Raw genomic sequence first — 20,338 nt, forward strand, 5'->3', positions numbered from 1 at the left:
GCCAAGGAAAGCACACATAGGCAGAAAGACCAATGCAGGGCATGGCATCTTGATAATGACAACCTGACTCTGCGTCACACTGCCAGCTCTACTCTTTTACAGGATGGAAAAGATAGTTCTGCAAGTTTCACTCAGGATCCCTCATACTTGTCTCGAGTTGCCATGTAAGAGACAATCCATGGCCTTGTGGGTATCTCAGCACAGCCTCTACAACTAGAATGGAGAGCCTGCTCTACCATGAAAAGAACAGAGTCACATGGACTATATAAACAAGTTAACATTTTATAATATAAAATATGAATGTTTTATATTTAGGAAAGTAATGGAAATATTAGAGCTTTTAAAGAAATAGTTTCTTAAAATGTGAACCCCTTGTCAAAAGAAACCAACAAAAGTCATAGTTCATGCTTTCAAAATACAGTTGAAGTTTCATATTCTATCTAACTCAAGTTGTGTTGGGTTTTTTTGTTTGTTTGTTTTTTTATTTTTTACAAATTAAAGCATCTAGCTTGTGAGAGAACATCCTTTTCCCTGTGACATGCAGCTGGTATGATTCCCTGCTTTGATTATTATGCTGCTGTGTTGAGTGTTTCCTAGTCTTTATTCATTGGTATGTGTTTCCAAATGTTGGTAACTACAGCACCATGCTTTTTCTCCTCAGCATCCACATAGCACAGAGGAGAGAGCTAGGAGAATTCACAGTGATCCATGCGCTTACTGGATGGTTACCTGAAGTCATTCCTCTTCAGTAGGTTTTTAAAAGAAACATTTATTGTGTATTATTTATTATCTATCCATCCATCCATCTATCTGTCATCTGCCATCTATCTACCTATCTATCATCTATTTATCTATCATCTATATCTATCAGTCTATCATCTATCTGTCATCTATCTATCTGTCTATCTATCTCTATTGTGGGTAGGGAATGGTATGCCAAGGTATACACGTGAAAATCAGAAAAGAAGTCATGTTCTAGGGATCAAATTCAGGTCATCAGGCATAGAGACAGGTACCTTTTACCCACTGAGCTATTCACCAGCCTCTCTTCAGTAGAGTTGAAGACTAAGTTGCTCATATTATTTTTTCTTTCTTTCCAGCATTTATTTAAGATATTCTTTAAGATCATTTCAAGAATGGTCATGTTTTACAAAATGCTTGGAAGCAAATCATTTTGTAGTATTGTTTAAATTTTCTTGGGAGTTTGAGGGTCAATTATTCTTCCCTATACCCATGATATTCCTTGTTGAATCAAGGACAGACTAATCATAAAACAAGCAGTCAAGCAAAATCTGTTTGTGTTTGCCTACCTCCAAGATTCACCCAGCACTCAGAAGGCAAGTCTGCCATGTCTGCTCCCTGCAAAGCAACTAAAAGTGCCTGAGTCCTAGATGCTGGAGTGGGAAGTGCGTGATGACTGTACAGTACTGCTCCGTGAGAGCACCCTCACATGGGTCTCACAGCCTGATCGCATTCCTTCCTGCAATGTGTCACAGGAGCTCCATCCTCCATTGAGCCCATGCTCATGCCTCAGCAGACCCTGTCAGTCCTGTGCTCAAAGCTCAGCCCCTCCTCTTTTGGTTTTTGACAGGTATATTTCAGATGTAAGTCCTTAAAACAATAGCTCTGAACCTAAGCTTGTATAGCATCTTCAGAAAAGAACAGTGTATCATTAGGGAAGAGGCCAGACAAAGGAGAAAGACACTGAATTGCTGCAGGCGGCAATCTTGGGAAGGCAAGTAGATTTCATAAGAGGACAGATTAATACAGCTTTGATCTGTAGGTCATTCTGATATGGTCTGGAGCCGCATTCACTTCAGTTATCTTTAGTGGTCATTCTTTACCCGCTGTGCTTAGCACAGTAATTCCAAATACCTGTCATAGAGTGTGCCCTCAATCAGTACACATGAGCAGAGTTAGTAATTTGTAAAGTATTTTCAAAGGCTCCTTAAATATGTGTAACAATTTTCAGGCTTTTAAAGCAAACACATGTAGCTTACTTGCCTCCATCCCTGAAATTGATGCTTGCACTGACTTCAAAGGAGCAGTTGAAATTAATGTAGCTGATGAGTATGAGAAAATCAACTCAGAACAGACAGAGTAACAAGGAAGTGGCATAGACAAAGTATAATCCCAGAAAAGTGTGCCATATGCCAGTGAATTCTAGAGCACCAATAGGAGAGGGGCTAGAGAGGGGCTTCATAAGCTAAAGGCCTTTGCTACCATGTTAAAAACTCTCCCACCATCTTCATAGGGTGAGTATATCGTTGGAAAATTCTACTCAAAAGGATGCCTTTGTACACATATGGCACTTATACATGTATAACGTATTCACATACAGCATTTACAGTATCTATGCATGTATATCATGTAATCACATATAGCATATCCACACATGTATGTGTTTTAGCATGCCTGTCATCCCTGCCAGCTTGACTTATCTACTAGATTTGGTCTCCATATCATCAAAGCATGACACATAGTAGGAATGCAATAAAACGCATGGTCAGTGAATATTTATAACCAAAAATTGAGGGAACAATTGAGATTAGTCTTATGATCTATGAAGTTAATTAGTCTGTCAATGACTTCGTGATGTCAGGTAGAAAGCCATCATCTGGGAACTAACACAAATGTATTTCCTCTAAGTCCAGGGTATGCGGACAGAGTTTGGGAGCTCTTGAAGGAAATATTGCCTGAGTTTAAACTCACAGAAGAGCATAGTTATGAAAACAAAATCACAGTGATAGACAACAAACTGAAGGAACCTGTGAAAGAGACCAAGGACGGCAAGGAAGTGAAGGATGGCAAGGAAGTGAAGGATGGCAAGGATTTCAAACCAGAAACTTCCGTTACAACGCTGAAACCTCCAGAGAAAGGCGACAGAACTGTCAAGGGTAAGTCACCAAAAGTCATCCCACAGGGCACCGCATAGAGATGCTATATGCCCCTGTTGGGGCTAATGATGCTTTTTTATACTGCGACCATGTTTTAGCTTTCCCTTTTATTTTAGAACTCTCAGTGGTGCGAACTGTAGGTAGTTATCACCTCATACAACTCTTTCAAAAATATAAAAGGCAAGTCTCAATTTTGCTAATATTAAATTGCTACTATATTGGGAGCCAAGATATGAACTCTAAATATCCACTAGAATATCTTTCTCATATTTATGCACAGAGTGGGATGAACCTACACAGCAAAGTAAAAAACTTCCTTTGTTGTTTTAAGGAAATGTGATATAAACATAGGGTACTAAGACCAGGGAGGTTAGTTTTATAATTAGCCTTAGTTGTTTAGGGATTAAGATGTTTTTAGATCTAGATAGATGTTTTAAGTTGATAAAGATGAGACATGATAGATATCGATTTATATTCAGAGTTTTAGATAGGAAAGATGTTTTCCTCAAGGCTGCGAAATACAAATAGACAGAACACTATGAATGTAACATTTATATAATTCCTAATTGTTTTGTGATTCTTCTTGCTGTAGGTAATTTAGTGTGTGTGTGTGTGTGTGTGTGTGTGTGTGTGTGTGTGTGTAATATAAATGTATGTGTAAATTAATAAAAGAAAAAAAGTTTCAAATCTAAAGAAAAACAATTTCAAATTATTTTTTTTACAAATTTTACAGTTATTACTGTTTTCAAGATAAAAAGATGCTTAAATAATTATATATTGTGTCCATTGAACTATTTTATAACTAGTTCTGGAGAAACTTCTGATGAAAAACAATTAAATCTCCTAGGGAGGACTCAGGCTTTTCTGTATATTTGGTATTACCTAAAATGTTCTTTTAAACATTTATGTTTTATAAAGTATTAACATTTTACAGAAATGCTCTTTATGAAGATTGTTTCTAACCTGGGAGGGAGAGACAGGAGGGTCACAACTGACGAAGGTACAGGACATTTTCTAGGAATTGGTGACCATCTTGGCAAACAGATGTGGAACAACCCACCTTCTGAACCTGATACTCTCCTGGGAACTGCTGACTAATTAAAAGGAAGCTATGCTAACCAAATGTGAGCTTTGAAGGGCAAGACAGGAAGCTCTGAGGGTTGGTAACAGGGGTCTGTTATAGCCTGCAGCAATGAGTGGGAGTAACCTAGAGGAAAAAGATGGCAGTGCTCAGAATGCTGGTAATGGAGGAGAAGGCAGACACAAATACTGGGAAACACGGGGAGGACAGCTGAGCATCAGAGGGCACGGTGTATAGAGTGTTTAGATGAAGCAGAGTGGAAGGCTTATTGGTTTAAGAAGAACTGGGTTTAAGCAGGAGTGATCTGATGGCTTGTTCTCAATCATGTTAGGAATCCTGGTCTTCACTGTAAGCATTACTGACAGGCAGTGACCAGTTTTGAAGGGAATCAAAATCCAATTTGCTTTTATAGAAGATATTTTTGGCCACCAATGACAAGAATATTTTGTGAGGTTTGAGAGAGGATCAGAGAGGAAATTGTGGATGGAAGTAGAAAAAGAGCCAGCTTGGAAACTGTTGGATCAGCTCATGTTAGGTAAAGTGACATCTTGGAATAGGGAAAGTGGAGAGGCCCAATAAGATGACTGATTCAAGGAAAAAAGAAGGAAGGGAGGGAGGAAGAAAGGAAGGAAAGAAGGAAGAAAAGAAAGAAAGGTAATTAGAAAATACCAAAACTTAGTTTAGGTAATTTATGAAATTCTGAATTGTAAAACTGGAAGCCTACCAGGAGGCACCACAGAATGATTTTGGTCATATTTAATCTGAAATGCTTTGAAAATAATCACCTGGATTTTTTTTAGTCTCAAACTGGCAGTGGTCATCCAGGAGGCATTCACAGGTACATGGTGAACTAAGAAGGTAGAAGCTGAACCTGGAGAGTGTAAATAGCTGAGAACTGGCACCAATGACTGATTGATGAGGTAGAAAAAAGAGGGGCAAAGTTCCTCCAAGAATAAGGAAGGATATATAAAATATTGTAGAGAGATGAACTGTGACGCAGGCTTCAGTTTCTCCATCAGGTTGTTTGCTGTAAAAGTCAGTAGTCACTGGCCATGATGCATATAGTTAGCCATGAGAGAGAGTTAGGGGGACAGGAAGAAATATAATACACAGACAACTCTATGAGAAATTTGGCCTTGAAGAGCAATAGAGTAATAAAACAAAAGTTGGTGGTAATTAATGTGTGATATCTAGAATATGTATTTGTTACCCTAATGAGGAAGAGTGCAACAGTGCTACAGGGCATTGTGGGTCCAGTTCTTTCTCCCTTCTAGGGAAATGGACACCACTGCTATTCTTTAAGATGGATCTTTGCAGTCATTGGGTAGAACTGTTGAGTTTTCCATAGTCCTGAGGGACAATGGCTCCTCCGATCTAAGGGGCAAGTACAGGTCCTGGGTCCATGGGGTGAATGGATGTAGGCTAGGCGAATAGACAAGCTTGGTTCAGAAGAGGTTGAGGATTGCTGACAAGAGATTTGAATATTTTCTGTTTCTAGGAAGCCTAACCCTGAGCTGAAAGTGAGGTTGAGATGGAAGTTAGGGACTTGGTGGAAATTTAAGAGCGATCAGCAAGGTTTGTAGGACTAGCTAGGAAGAATAGTGTCTAGTAGCACTCAGTTCTCGAGTTGTTTATAGCGGGGTTTGCCAAAATCATGTAATTAGAGGACAAATAACACCTTAATCAAGTCGTAAACTCAACTAATAGCCTAATTGTTTTTCTATTTATATATATTTTATGGGATATATTATAAATCGAATTCTAAATAGAACTTTGAAAGTAAAGTTTTAAAATTATAAATGAAATCATATACTGCTACATAAAATTAGCTTAAGTTAAGTTGATAATTATGTAAAATAAAGTTTTGCTAATCTAACTTTTAATACTTAAATTTCTCAATTAAACATCTCAGCCTATATTTGAAGTTATACTCATATTTGCTTTTATGTTTAACATATATTTAAAATCTACTTCAAACACTATGAGACAGGTTAGGTTTACTTTCAATGCAAAGGGATACTATAATTAATTTAGGTAATAATTTTAATAATTATACACATTTTTTAAAAAGTGAAAAGGAAGCTGTGCAATGGTAGCTCATTCCTTTAATCCTAGCAATTGAGAGGCAGAGGCAGATGGATCTCTGTGAGTTCAAGGCCAGCCTGGTCTACAAAGTGAGTCCAGGATAGTCAGGGTAACACAGAGAAACCCTGACTCAAAAAGAAAGGAAAGAGAGAAAGAAAAGAAAAGAAAAAAGTGGACAGGAGACCAACGAGGTTTTATAAATTTAGCAGTTGATACAGAGAATCTGAACCCATATTCTGAATTGAATGGATTCATTAACGAAAGAAAAGAATCTTGACTTTTTAAAATTAAAATAGACAATCTTTCATAGAGTGCTCCTGAGAGAGGATTCACGTGGCAGTGACAGCTCGGTAAATGGTTTATTGCACAAGCCATACTGAAAACAGGCAGTTGGTTTATGGGTGTGGTTGGATTGCTACCCCACAAAAGGATGTTTTATGGAAAGAAAATGGTATTTTCTAGAACTTAAGGCCCCAAGTATAGAAGATTGAGAAGGCCTTAGATAGATAGGTCTAAATGTTCAAAGCATGCTTTGCTGGTTTTGATTGTTTTTATTTTTGAAAAGAGGAAATTAGTCAGACACGACTATATACAAATAGAATATATCCGGGGGCTGGAGGCGTGGCCTCCTGGTTGAGAACTTTCTACAAAGCACGAGAATCTGAATCTGGTTTCCCAGCACCAGCATAGAAAGCATGGGGCTGCCTCTGAAACCCCAGCACTGTGGGGGGCGGAGACAGGAAGATCTATGGAGTTTACTAGCCAAAGAGTCAGCCAAAACAAGGGGCTCCAGGCTCAGTGAGAGAGAGAGACCATGACTCAAGGGCACAGGGGAGAAAGTGAGAGGATGGCTCCTAGCATCCTCTTGTGCCTCTCTGTGTATGTGCATATGCACCACAGGTCCCCATGCACACATGCACACATTCAATCACTATTTGCGTACAACATAAAACTTGGTATAATAATTTCATTACTATGCATATACTACTAATTCACAGCCCATGCTATTTTTTTTTTTTTTTTTTTTAGGATTTCCTCTAGCTTTATTATGCTATTTCTAATCAGAAGGGGCTACACTGTAGAAGAAATCAAGGTTGTAGTTTTACATTTGAGTGTTGGTGTTTTGGCTTTCTTTAGAAGACACTGGCTGAATATGTAGCACACTCTGAGGTCTTCTAGGCAAAAGATTTACCATGTTTTTTTAATGTGTTAGAGAAAGCAGATGCAAAAGACCTTGGGAAGAAGAAGAATAAGGATGGAGAGAAGGAGAAGGAAAGATTCAAATTTTCACTTCATGGTTCGAGACCCTCATCTGATGTTCAGTACTCTGTGCAGTCCTTGTCAGATTGTAAGCTCTCAGTCTCTTACAGTAACTGGTGTAGTTGCTGCCTAAAGTGATAGAAACTGGGGGGAGGTAGAATTACATTGTCTCTTTTGAAGTAACTAAGTAAGGTTCAAATTTTCCCTCAAACCTTGGATCCTTTGTGTAATTGATGGGTTGGTTTGTTGAGATGAAAACAAAAGGAAAATTGCCCTTGACGGTGCCTCATCTTTTAAACAGGACTAAACACTGCCTCCCCCTTTTCTTTGTGAAAGGAAAAGCTATTACATATACCCTCCCCCACATTAGAACTCATGGTTAAACTGGGTGTAGTGGTGCATGCCTTTAATCCCAGTACTCTGAAGGCAGAGACAGGTGGATCCCTGTGTTTGAGGTTACCTTGATCTACATAGTGAATTCCATGCCTTCCAGGGCTACACAGTGAAACCCCCATCTCAAAAACTAAAACAAAAGAATCAAATCCGATTTAAAAAACAAGGAATTTATGAATAAACAGGATATGACTCAGCTTTGGACTGTGGGCTCTGCCTAAAGTCAGATCTCTCCTTCAACACTGGGTGTATGGGTAGGAGAATAGTGAATTAGCCCCCTTTGAAGCCAGCTTCCATCTCTGAGCACCACCACAGGAGCATCTAAGAGGGTTCTCAGAATTAAAAATTAAAGTCCAAACCATTTGTCTGTCGGTATGTCACGCTTTGAGGGTGCATTTCTCTCCATCAGCTGCTTTAGTTTTATTTATAGCAGGTTATACCTAGATGGACCCTGAGTATTCAAAAGATAGCTAGCTGACTTATAGACCCAATTCCTAGGAGAAAGAATGGCTTCATTTTTATATTATTTATATTCAACTTGATGATAGAAACATAATATGCGTGAGCTAGCTCTAAGGAAGCATGGGAAATTTAATGTAAAAGACGTATGTTTTATTAATTTTCTGAAAGTAATATGTTTATCATAGCAGTAATTAAAATAAAAGCCACTCATACTTTTAAATATGATAAAGTGAGGTAACATGTGTTTTATAGATATTTATGGGCTAGACTGATAGCTTAGAGGTTAAGAGCACTGACTGCTCTTCCAGAGGTCCTGAGTTCAAATCCCAGCAACCGCATGGTAGCTCACAACTATCTATGATGTGATCTAATGCCTTCTTCTGGCCTGCACCTGTACATGCAGGCAAAGCACTCTATACTTAATTAGCATTTAAAAAATAAATAATAAATAAGTTAAAAAAAAAAAAGGCAGGTGGTGGTGGCACACGCCTTTAATCCCAGCACTCGGGAGGCAGAGGCAGGCGGATCTCCGTGAGTTCGAAGCCAGCCTGGTCTACAAAGTGAGTCCAGGACAGCCAAGGCTACACAGAGAAACCCTGTCTTGGAAAAAACAAAAAATAAATAGATATTTATGCATGCTTTTTCATGTGTGTGCTTACATTTCTATAATACATACTATAATCTATTATGTGCTAATAACTATGTGACATTCAAAGGTTTCCCCCCAGTTTGTTATTATAAAAATAAATGTATTTCACGAATGTAACTTAAAAATATTTCAAATAATACATTTCATTTTTCCAATGACATGAAATTAAGACTATTTCTGACTATCATGAATTCTTCTAAACAATATTTAACATAAATGTATTACTATCCTAGAGTTCTGACACCATTAGCCATGTAGATCCTAAAGTTTTTTTTTTTTAACAACAGATATGGGGAAGTAGGTGGGATGGTTACAGTTAAGATCTTTCCGGGTCAAACTCATCTGTAGTCAGTCACTTCTGTTTTTACATACCACTATAATTGCAGTTGCCCATACTTCAGGGAGCTGGAGAGAGACAGCTTGCCTACGTGTTTTAGGGAAAGAGGGCTCCCTCTGGTGGACAGTAGCTAACCTTTGTCAAATTTTACTTCCTTGAATGCTGGATCCCCATTCCTCCTTTCAATAAATGTGTATTCAGTACTTTGCAAAAACATGGCCCAAATTATGCAGTAATTGCCTCTAGTTCAGGTTCATGGAAATTTAGAACATGCGCTTGCTCACACAGACATACACCCACACCTCATCCCTTATATATTGTTAAAGACAGAGTTTAATGGGAACTCTGTAATATGAGTTCCCATTCATAAAAGGAAACAAAAGGGTGAATTGTAGTCATTGGCCTATACCAACTATAAACTTCTTCTGAGAAAGCCCTGTGTCGACCTTTGCCCCCTATATGGGAAATTCATTGGCCCTGGCTGTGGTATTTTGGCACAACTCCACAGGAGTCGGAAGTGGGTTTGCAAGTCTAGGACGATGACCTTCAGAGTCTATCCCATTAACCATTGTATTATCCTTTCCCTCAATATCTGGTGATAGTACAATCTTTAAACATTGAACAATTTCCTGACCAACTAAACTTAAAGTGTAGTTTTAAAAGACGCTTGAGTTCACATTGTGACGTTAATAAAAAGCACGCAGGTTTTAATGTATGAGTGCATCAGACATTTCTACTATATGACAAAGAGTTACCATAAATATGTATTTGAATTTTGACACAAAATTATTACCTCTGGGGTAACTTAGATTTCATAACTTATCAACAGGTTTAAAATGTATGGCAAAGGAGCAATACTCAGTAGGACTAGGATATAGTTTCGTGGGCACATTTCTGATTATGAGAGAGACTATCAACCTCTGTAATTTCCTTTCACTGATTAAGAACAGTTATTCTGTGCATCTCAGATTCTATGAAAGTTAGATTAGCCTGTGCTGGTGCTGTAGCCCATGAAACATGAGCAGGAATGAAATGCCCCACTTCCGGCTTGATAATGGGTTGCTCACATACACAATTCTTCCTTTGCTATCTGGCACTGTTGAGAGCATAGTGGTAGGTGGACAGAGTCAGAAGCAATGAAAACCTACAGGGAGATTTGCTTGTGGGTCTGTAATGTCAGCTTCATACTATATGTAAACAAAAGGAAACTAACAACATTTCTAAACTTGTATAATAATTAGTGATTATTATAGCAGCTGGACTCACTTACTAATACACACAATGTTGCCAAGGTTAGAGTGCCAGTTTCAAGGTGAAGATATGTGGGCTCTGATTAGCAGTAGGGTGGCTAGCAATACAGACGGAAGTATCTCAAGCTTGACCTCCACCAAGATCTAGACATTTATCACTGCAAAGCTGGAAGCGGTTACACATTTGAAAGTGATTGTGCAGTTGGTAATTTTGGACTTCAGAAATACATGGTAGAATGCCTAGTAATGTGCACAGTGTTCATTTATAATACTTACTCTTAACAAGGTACTGCCAATAAAAGATAAGCCTGGCAAGAATGATCTATATTCCAAAATACTTTAAACAAACAAACAAACAAAAATGCAGAGAAATGTCAGAGATCAAAGAACTATAAGATTAAGAAGAAGACTACTTTATTAATTTATTCATATTACATCTCGATTGTTAGCCCTTCCCCTGTTTCCTCCCATTCTTCCCTCCCTCCCACTTCCCCCCTTCTCCCCTCCCCTATGTCTGTGATTGAGGGAGAGCTCCTTCCCCTATATATGCTCTTAGAATATCGAGTCTCTTCTTGGTAACTTGCTATCCTTCCTCTGAGTGCCACCAGGCCTCCCCATCCAGGGGACGTGGTCAGAAAAGGGGCACCAGAGTTCGTGTGAGAGTCAGATCTCACTCTTCACTCAACGGTGGAGAATATCCTGTTCATCAGCTAGGTCTTGGTAGGGGTTCGAAGTTTAATGCCTATATTCTCCTTGGCTGGTGTCTTAGTTTGAGGAGGACACCAGGACCCAGATCTGCCTGTCATAAAGTTCTTCTTGTAGGTTTTCAGAACCCTGTGGGTCCTCCTATTTCCCTATCCTTCCATGCTATTCTCACCTAAAGTCTCAATAGGATGTCCTCTCCTCTGACCCACTTTCTTGGTAAGTAAAGTTTTTCATGGTACGTATCCCTTGGACTAGTGTTTTGATATAAGTGAGTATATACCGTTTGTCTCTTTTTGCTTCTGGGTGAACTCACTCATTATGATAATTTCTAGATCAATCCATTTGTCCACAAATTTCGGGAATTCCTTGTTTTTAATAGCTGAGTAGTATTCCATAGTGTAAATGTACCACAGTTTCTTAGTCCATTCTTCTACTGAGGGACACTTAGGCTGTTTCCATGTTCTGGCTATTATGTATAAAGCAGCTATGAACATGGTTGAGCATATGTCCCTGTTGTGTGGTAGTGCATCTTCTGGGTATATTCCAAGAAGTGGAATAGCTGGGTCTTGAGGAAGCCCTATTCCCAGTTTTCTGAGAAAGCGCCAGATAGATTTCCAAAGTGGTTGTACTAGGTTGCATTCCCACCAGCAATGAAGGAGTGTTCCTCTCTCTCCACATCCTCGCCAACATGTGGTGTCATTTGAGTTCTGATGGGTATAAGATGGAATCTCAGTGTCGTTTTGATTTGCATTTCTCTGATGACTAACGAGGACGAGCATTGAAGAAGACTAATTCTTGACCACAAATAATTTGACCTAACACTTTAGGATGCCCATGATTTTCATATGCATGTGTCATTCGTATACATGTGTCATTCATTCTCCATCTCACTGACTACCCCTTGCCTCCCTCCAGCTGGTTCCTATCCTTTGTCCAAACAATCCCCCTTTTCCTTTCATGTCACGTATGTTCCATTATCTTCTTTTGAACTCATCTCTTAATATGTCCCTTTCTCCTTTATCATAATCCCCTTTTCTAATTTCATGACACATGCACACACACACATATCTACACACATGTAAAATATCAAGCTAAGAAATTATAAGCCTACTAGAAAAATTCTTCTGTTGTTAAACTTTGCATCATATTCTGGAATTACAAATAACTTCTGGTGAAAAGTGACCTGAAAAGCCTTCTGGTCAACCTGCTCTTCAGCTATTGCTACAGAGAATAATAGATAATAAAAAGTTAAAAGCATCCTTTCACACTCACTTCTCACATTTTACACCACTCAACAATGCATCTTAGATACATTTATTAACCTAACTTAAATTTAGTTTTCTTATCTGAAAAAAAAATGGTGCCATACACTTTATTTCACAGACTTGTATGAGAATTGACTCATGTAATACACTTAAGGCAGCTCTTAACACATAGGAAACAGTTAATGGAATTAGCCTCTCCAACAAACTGAATATCACAACTGAGGACAGATTTATATCCTTTAACAACATTCCAGGGCTTTCTAGTCATTTTATAACAATTGGGTGTTCATCTACTGTAAATCAACGTTTCAGGCTGACCTGGTTCTATATTAAGACAGTACAGTTTAACAGAGGATGAACCAATGACAAAAGGGATGTTTAAGTAATTGTACATACTTTATGGCAGAGCTTTCTGGTATGTGCTTATAGAAAGCACAAAGAGCTTCATTTTATGTGAAATGAAACATCTAACTCATAACAACATGGCTAAAGCCTCTAGGAAGAAGACACTTACAATTAAGATGGCAGTTTTATCAAGGAGGAGACTCACAATAAATACTCAGAAATATTTTAAGCCCATTTTAGAAGTTAGGATTTTGAATGTCATCTCTTCATATGAAAGTGAGTCTCTTCCCCACCCTCTTATATTAGCCAATTATTAAACATGCTGGAATGTAGGGCTGTTTCAACATCTGGAAAGTTAGATACTGAAATCATAGTTTCTGTTATGAGTTGTGAATAGATGATATTATAGGATCCCTGGAGTCAAATGTCTCCTTCAGGATATTCCAAAGGTTCTTGGGTTTATATCTAAAGAAACAAGAAGGCAGTGCAGTGTTCTAACTTAGTAAAATAAAATAGCATACTAACAAAGATAATGGCTGCCTATTGAGTATCTGAGCCTCATTATAAATAATTCTTACTGTTTGTAGATAACAAGAACTTTCAGATTTTTTGGAAAATTATTAACTTCCTCTCTTTTCTCAGACACTTAGTCTGTGATAGGAAGAACATGGAGAGGTCAGGGTCATCTCAGGATACACAGCAGGTTTCAGGCCAGCCTCAGCTTCTCCTGTCACAAAACATAAAAAGAAAGAAAGAAAGAAAGAAAAGAAAGAAAAGAAAAGAAAGAAAGTTTCAGGAAGGACTACAGAAGTGATGGGGCATAATTTAGGCCCTAATACTTTTATATATAAAGACGTTAACATCAAAACTTAGGAGGAAGTTAATAGAATGGTTGATTTTCTGTCTCCACTGGGTCATGTAGTACTCAGAAAACTGGGCAAACATTGGGTGAAGATGCCTTCTGGATGATATTAATATTCAGATCAGTAGGCAGAGTGAAGCAGCTCAGACGGTCTCCTGTGAACAGACTCCATGCAAACAGGTAAACACTGGATATGAAAAGGCCCACCCTTCTCTCATCTGAGCGCTTATAGACTCAGACCAAGACACTGACCTTCCTTGAGACTGGAGTCTATTCACCTTGCCCAGCTGACTGACTTACCTTCAGACTGGGTGATAATTACATGGAACAACTCCTCACTTTCAGTCCAGTTCCATCTTGGTTCTGTTTCTCGAGTGGGACAGGATCGATCTAGGTGTTGCTATGATGGTACAATGTGCTGGTATAACACACACCGAAAGATAGGGGGATGGATTTGGAACTGAGCGATGGCATAGGTGCTTGGAAGAGTTTGAGATACACACTTGCCAAAGCCTGAATGTCTCTGAATGGCTGGTTGGTAAGAATTACATATATGAGAGGCCACGGATAGCCATTGTAGCTGGATACAAGGAAGGGTTGATTGGAAATTGGAGGAAAGGCAGTCCTTGTTGTCAATTGGGAAGGAGGTAGCCAGACTGTTCTACTGTTTTGTAGAAACAAAAACCTGTGAGCAGTAGTAACACTGGGTATTTACCTGAGGTGGTTTCTCATCACAGTATAGGGCATGCCAGCTAACTTCCTTACTGTGAGTATTAAAATATGAGAGAAGAGAGGTGAATGGAAGGAATTGTAAGCCAGAAAACAACAAAACCTTGAAGATTACAGACACTTTCAGACTAACCTTATCTTAAAACAAGAAAGCTTGTAAGTGAGTGTCAAGGGTGTGGTTGAAAGCACTCATCAGGAAATCACCCACCATGGAGCTAATCAGTCAAGTTCACAAAGACTAGGGAGAGGAACAGTGTTAGCCATACAGAGGCCATTTTAGAGCGAATACAGATAGGATGAAGGAAGGCTGTTGGTCTGTAACTCCACAAGATAGGACCATAGAGCTGCTTGTCTGTGCGTGTGAATATGCAGGTAAGTCCCCAAGGCAATCCAGAGGCGATCAGAACTGCAGCGCATCTGACCCCCCGAGAAGCAAGGCTGTTTTCAACTGATTTGTAGATGGTAGGCTCTGCTCCCTGCTTTTAGTAACTCATATGACTCATGCAAAGGGCCAGATGGGCCTCTTTGCAAGGGCTCTTTATTAAGGGAAGCCATCAGAAAATCTTCTCACAGTCAGGAACCGTGGCACACACCTGTAATCCCAGCACTCAGGGAATCAGAGGCAGGTGGATCTCTGTGAGTTTGAGGCAAGCCTGGTCTACAAAGTGAGTCCAGGATAGCCAAGGCTACACAGAGAAACCCTGTCTCTAAAAACCAAAATCCAAAGCAAAATAAAACCAACCAAACAACAACAAAATGTTCTCACAGGTTCTCTGGCCAAAGTCAATATAGTAGGACTGCCACTGAAGGATGGCAGAGAACAGTGGCTGAGAATCCAGCCCAAGAAAGAAGTATTCCCAAGCCTAAGATTCAGTGGAATTGACTTTGCTAAGCTTTTGTGACGACAGGGGTGCCTACCCTGTCCTATGCTCATCTCTCCATTCTATTTTGGAGTCACATTTCTTGTCCAGTGTCACAGGCTCATAGCTATATAAGGACTTTAGGAGAAATCTTCATTTCTCTTTATAGCTGAATAAATGTTCATTGTGTCCATGTTAAGAGACAAACATAAGAAAAGGTTTGCCTTCGGCAAGTCATGTGTGTTAAGTCTCTGTGGAGGTGAACTAGGTATTTCAATGAAACTTTGCACTTGGGATTCATGCTAACTCACTTAATGCTCTTGGTGCTGTTATCCTGGGCCAAGAGGAAACTGGGTATGTAGATGATATAGTTTATGGAGGAGCAGAACTTCTTGGAAGAGATTCTCTCTCTCTCTCTCTCTCTCTCTCTCTCTCTCTCTCTCTCTCTCTCTCTCTCTCTCTCTCTCTCTCTCTCTCCTCTCTCCCAAGCTTTATTCATTTATTTATTATTTATTCTGTATCTTCAGACCAGAAGAGGGCACCAAATCTCACTATAGATGTTTGTGAGCCACCATGTGTTTGCTGAGAATTGAACTCAGGACCTTTGGAAGAGCAGCCAGTGCTCTTAACCTCTGACCCATCTCTTCAGCCCCGATTGTTTCTCTCTTAATTGAGATTTTGAAGCCCTAACCTCTACTGTGTTTTTGAAGATTTTTTTAGGGTGATAGTTCAGGTTAAATCATTATAAAAAGAGGAAAAGATGCCAGATATAGTCTACATTTTCTTGTTTTCTTTATTATTTATGTCTCTTTCTCCTTCCCTTGTGCTTACCTCCCCCTTTGTTTTCATACCTCCCATAAGTAGTCCACAGTGAGAAGGTAAAACTGTCTGATTTCACATTGACGAGAATGCTCATGGTCCAATGTGTTTGTTTTCCAGGTTCCTCGGCAACACAGTCCCCTCACATGGTTGTATATGCCACCTTTACACCACTCTATTTGTTTGAAAACAAGATCTTTACATTAGAGAAGATGGTAAGAATTCCAAACCAAGAGATACAATATCCTTATCTGTGGTGGTGGGGGTGGGGTGGGGCGGGGGTGGGGGTGAGGGCGGGGGCGCGGGGGCGGGGATGTACATGTTACTTGACCTAAACTAAGGAGCTGCAACATGCAAAATTATCTCAGTTGTTCATAGTACTATCTAGGTATATAAGGTAAAATATAATCACATTTTATTTTAAAATATTTTTTATTATATGCAAAAGAAAAGATAGAGTATCCCTTCTACTTGCTGGATGTCCCACATCTTTCCTGCCTCGGCCAGGCATTGTACATAAATACACAAGAGATTCCTTCTGCAGAAGTATATCACTAAAGCTACAGCCCAGAGAGGGTTAAAATCAGCACATCATGACAGCTTGCATTTAGTAAAGTAGCAATGGAGACTACATAAAAATAGAAGAAAATGTCTGCGATCTAGTAACCCTCCTCCAGTACACTTTGGGTTTTAGATAACTAAGCTTCTCCCACCTGCCAACTCTGGCCCATTCTTGTAGAGAATTTGAAATAGAATCGGGGAAGGAGTAAAGGGGTCTTGGAAAACAAGATTTCTAGCATAAGTTTTTTGCATGAACCATTCAACAGACATTATTAAGTATGGATTTAATCTTGCAGATGTTACTCTAAATCTATCTTTACCTTTAATTCTTGTTTAAGGATGTCTGAGACACTTCGGGAGAGTTTTTTTTAACAATAACATTTTAACCATAATTTGTGATATTACTTATTTAATTCACAAGCATTACATAATACATTGAAAATAAAGTCTGAGAACTTTTTCATTTTAGAATTTATCATGCTAAATCAGGCCAGCTCTTTGATAGATTAGTCACTATGGCACAGAATTAATACTGTGTTTTTCAACCAACACTCTATATTTTCACAATACTTTGTTTTATTTTGTAATGTTATACAGTTCCAAAAGAAGCTATTTTTTGATTAAAGCATTGCTGAGAGAGAGAGACAGACAGAGAGAGAGAGAGAGAGAGAGAGAGAGAGAGAGAGAGAGAGAGAGAGAAGACAAACAGAGACAGACAGATTGTGTCTCAAGATTATCCTTTGTAAAATGTCTAGAATTTATCCTGCTTAAAAGGTATTATTTTAGATAATACTAATGTGTAACCCTAGCAGCAATGGTCCTTTAAGACATGTTATTTTGAGGCATCCTCTTATTAGCCTTAAATTGTCCCCTGAATTTCCAGCTGATTACTCTCAAGAGGTGACCTGATTTCATCATGGCTTAAACACCTAATAAAATAAAGGTTATAGAGAAAAACTTACTTTCTAGATGTTCTAGGGATGTGTTTTTTTAAAGCTACTCTATGAATTACAGAAATTTCTGAATGCTTTTTAGTAAATTGGTAAGAGTCTGCAAGGAAAAAAGTAAAAAACAGTTTCTCTCTAAGGCTACTTTTTAAAACCAGAGTATCACTTTTCTTTTATTTTTAGATTATTATTATATCATTATTATAGAAACCAATTATGTAGGTCCTGGAGGGACTAACTTCAATGTAGTTGGTATTACTTAGCTAAATAAATGCTAGTTATTAAATTAACCATTATTAAAATTATGTCATTATGATATTATCATTAAAATTGTTTATTAAATTCATTTCTTAAATGTAAAGCAACCTGTGGATCAATTTAGCGCTCTCTCTCTCTCTCTCTCTCTCTCTCTCTCTCACTCTCTCTCTCTCTTCTCTTTCTTTTTCTAAAATATATTTCCAGCAGCAGTTAGAAATAATAGTCTGGCTTATTTCAAACGACTTAACAAAAGGACTACTTCCCAGGGCAGCTTCTAGCCCCACTGTCAATGCCTCCATTGTCTCCAATGATGGGGACTTCCTGAGGAAAAACCCACTATTGAAAGGTTACAATCTATCATAGATAAGGCCATCTCTTGTCACCATACAAAACTTAAATACATTTAAAACATTTTTAAAAATCTTAAGTACCAATTGCTGGAGTTTTTTTTTATTTTTTAAATACTAAGAATTGGTTTTACATCTTCAACATAGAAAACTGCTGCCTACAAACTTTTATATTCTCATTGGAACTTAAACTTGAGAATGACCTAATTTCTTCTTTTTCAATAAGCAAACATGGTCTCAGGAAAACTCAAAGATGCAAAGAAATATAAATAGTAGTATCATTTCTGTTAAAGGGTTAGAAACATAAGGCCTCCTCTTTTTTCTCTATTGGCAAAAGTGTTGTTTTAAACACATGAGGCAATGAAGATTCATTTTGATCCCTCTCTTCATCTCTTAGGCAAATTCTGCAGAGAAACTTAGGGAATACGGGCTTTCTCACCTCTGTAGCCATCCTGTGCTGGTGACCAGAAGTAGGTCATGTCCCCTTGTGCCACCCCCCACATCTCCTCCCTTACCTCCCTGGAAACTCATTCGCCAAAAAAAGGAAACGGTCATAACAGATGAAGCTCAAGGTACGCGTCCTGTTGCCTTACAGTCTAATTCACACACTTCTCTCGGGGCTGGCCAGGCTCTTCCACGGAAAATGGTATGTGCTGAGGCGAATGTGCTGAGGCGAATGTGCTGAGGCGAACCACGCAGACCTGTACCTAAAGCTGCTCGACTCCTACATCCAAATTATGTAGTTAAAAAAAAAAATCAAACATGCACACTGTACCTCGGACTGGTGGGTTGAGCCCATCATGCAGTTCTCTAGTTCTCTTCTTTTTATTGGGCTTAATATGTAAGGTACAAACAGGAACAGAAACAAGAAACAGGAACTGCACTCTGACGGACAGTGCCGAATGAGCAGAGGAGCTTTGCTGTCCTGTCTCAGCCCTGTCTCTTTTCCAGTTCCACCTCAGGCTTCATCGTGGCAATGTGTGAATTTCTCCCTGGGAATTTCTTACTTCTAAACCAGTTTAGTGCTCCTGCATACCCACAGTCCCCGCTCAGCCCATTGTTTCTTTCCTCCCCGTTTCTTCTCCCACTCTGGTCTCTGTGAACCAGCTCATACTCCTTTGCATGTCCTAAACGGTTGTGCTGAGAGGTTACCTGACGGATACTGTTTTTCTTTAAAGACGTCTATGGAAAGTCATCCTTAAAGCAGCAGCAAATGCAAAGGTTTGTCAAACCTCACCATTTGGGATCATTGTTCCACGCACAGGCTTAAGAAAAAGTGGCTAAGGACAAAGCTAATATTGGCAAACCCCTTAAACTGCGTCAACTAACTGAAATGTCTCTGTTCATTCCTGCTTGTCTCTATTGAAATCCCTGGGTAAAACATGTCCTCTAACCGGCACTGCCTTAGAATCTGAAGGATTCTGGAAGTGTGCATCACACTTCCCGACTTTTCAGATGCTGCACCGAAGAAGCCTGAGCAGTTCCTTGAGATTTCAAGTCCATTTTTGAATTATAGAATGACTCCATTTACAATTCCAACAGAAACGTAAGTACACGATTCTCTCACCAGTTCCCCTTGTTCATGCCGCATCCGTGTTGCATGTGGTTAAAAACCACGCTGAATGGGAAGAATGGTTGAAGAACACTCAAGCCAAAGCCATGTGTGCAACTGGGGTGGGTGTTTTGTTTGTTTGCTTGGTTGGTTGGTTTTGTTTTTGTTTTTCAAGACAGGGTTTCTCTGCATAGCCTCAGCTGTCCTGGACTCACTTTGTAGGCTAACCTGGCCTCGAACTCACAGAGATCCATCTGCCTCTGCCTCCTTGAGTGCTGAAATTACTGGTATGTGTCACAGCGCCTGGCTCGCACAACCTGTTAAAGGGGCCGTCTTATAGACCATGATTACAGCATTTTATTTATTATCAAATATTTTTGTTTATATTTTTATGTATGTGTATTATAGACTAAATGTTTGATATTCCTCCTAAATGAAATGCTGAATTTTTAGCCCCTGGATGGCTAAGTTTGTTAGGAATGGCTTTTTAAAGTATAATTGAGTTATACAGAGCTCTACTTTGATAACATCCGTCTGTGGGGGAGATTCCAAGAGATCTTGGTCTTAATGATAAACAATCTGTGTGGATACACGGTGCCTGCCAGCAGAAGTCTTATTTAGACAAGGAAGCAAAAGTGTGCATGGCCGAGGACCTCACAGAAGTTGTGGTTACC

At 39.1% G+C, this 20,338-nt stretch overlaps 1 protein-coding gene across 1 annotated transcript in view; it reads left to right on the forward strand.

Moving 5' to 3' along the window:
• The window catches only part of Adgb (androglobin), a 117,200-nt gene that overhangs the window by 40,509 nt on the left and 56,353 nt on the right, over positions 1-20,338 (forward strand). The window contains exons 7-12 of the mRNA XM_051164181.1: positions 662-748; positions 2,650-2,897; positions 7,277-7,411; positions 16,120-16,214; positions 18,510-18,684; positions 19,568-19,658. Of these exons, the coding sequence (XP_051020138.1) occupies positions 662-748; positions 2,650-2,897; positions 7,277-7,411; positions 16,120-16,214; positions 18,510-18,684; positions 19,568-19,658 (831 nt within the window). The remainder of the gene's footprint in view (positions 1-661; positions 749-2,649; positions 2,898-7,276; positions 7,412-16,119; positions 16,215-18,509; positions 18,685-19,567; positions 19,659-20,338) is intronic.

This window comes from Acomys russatus, chromosome 21, assembly GCF_903995435.1.
Source record: "Acomys russatus chromosome 21, mAcoRus1.1, whole genome shotgun sequence".
NCBI lineage: Eukaryota > Metazoa > Chordata > Mammalia > Rodentia > Muridae > Acomys > Acomys russatus.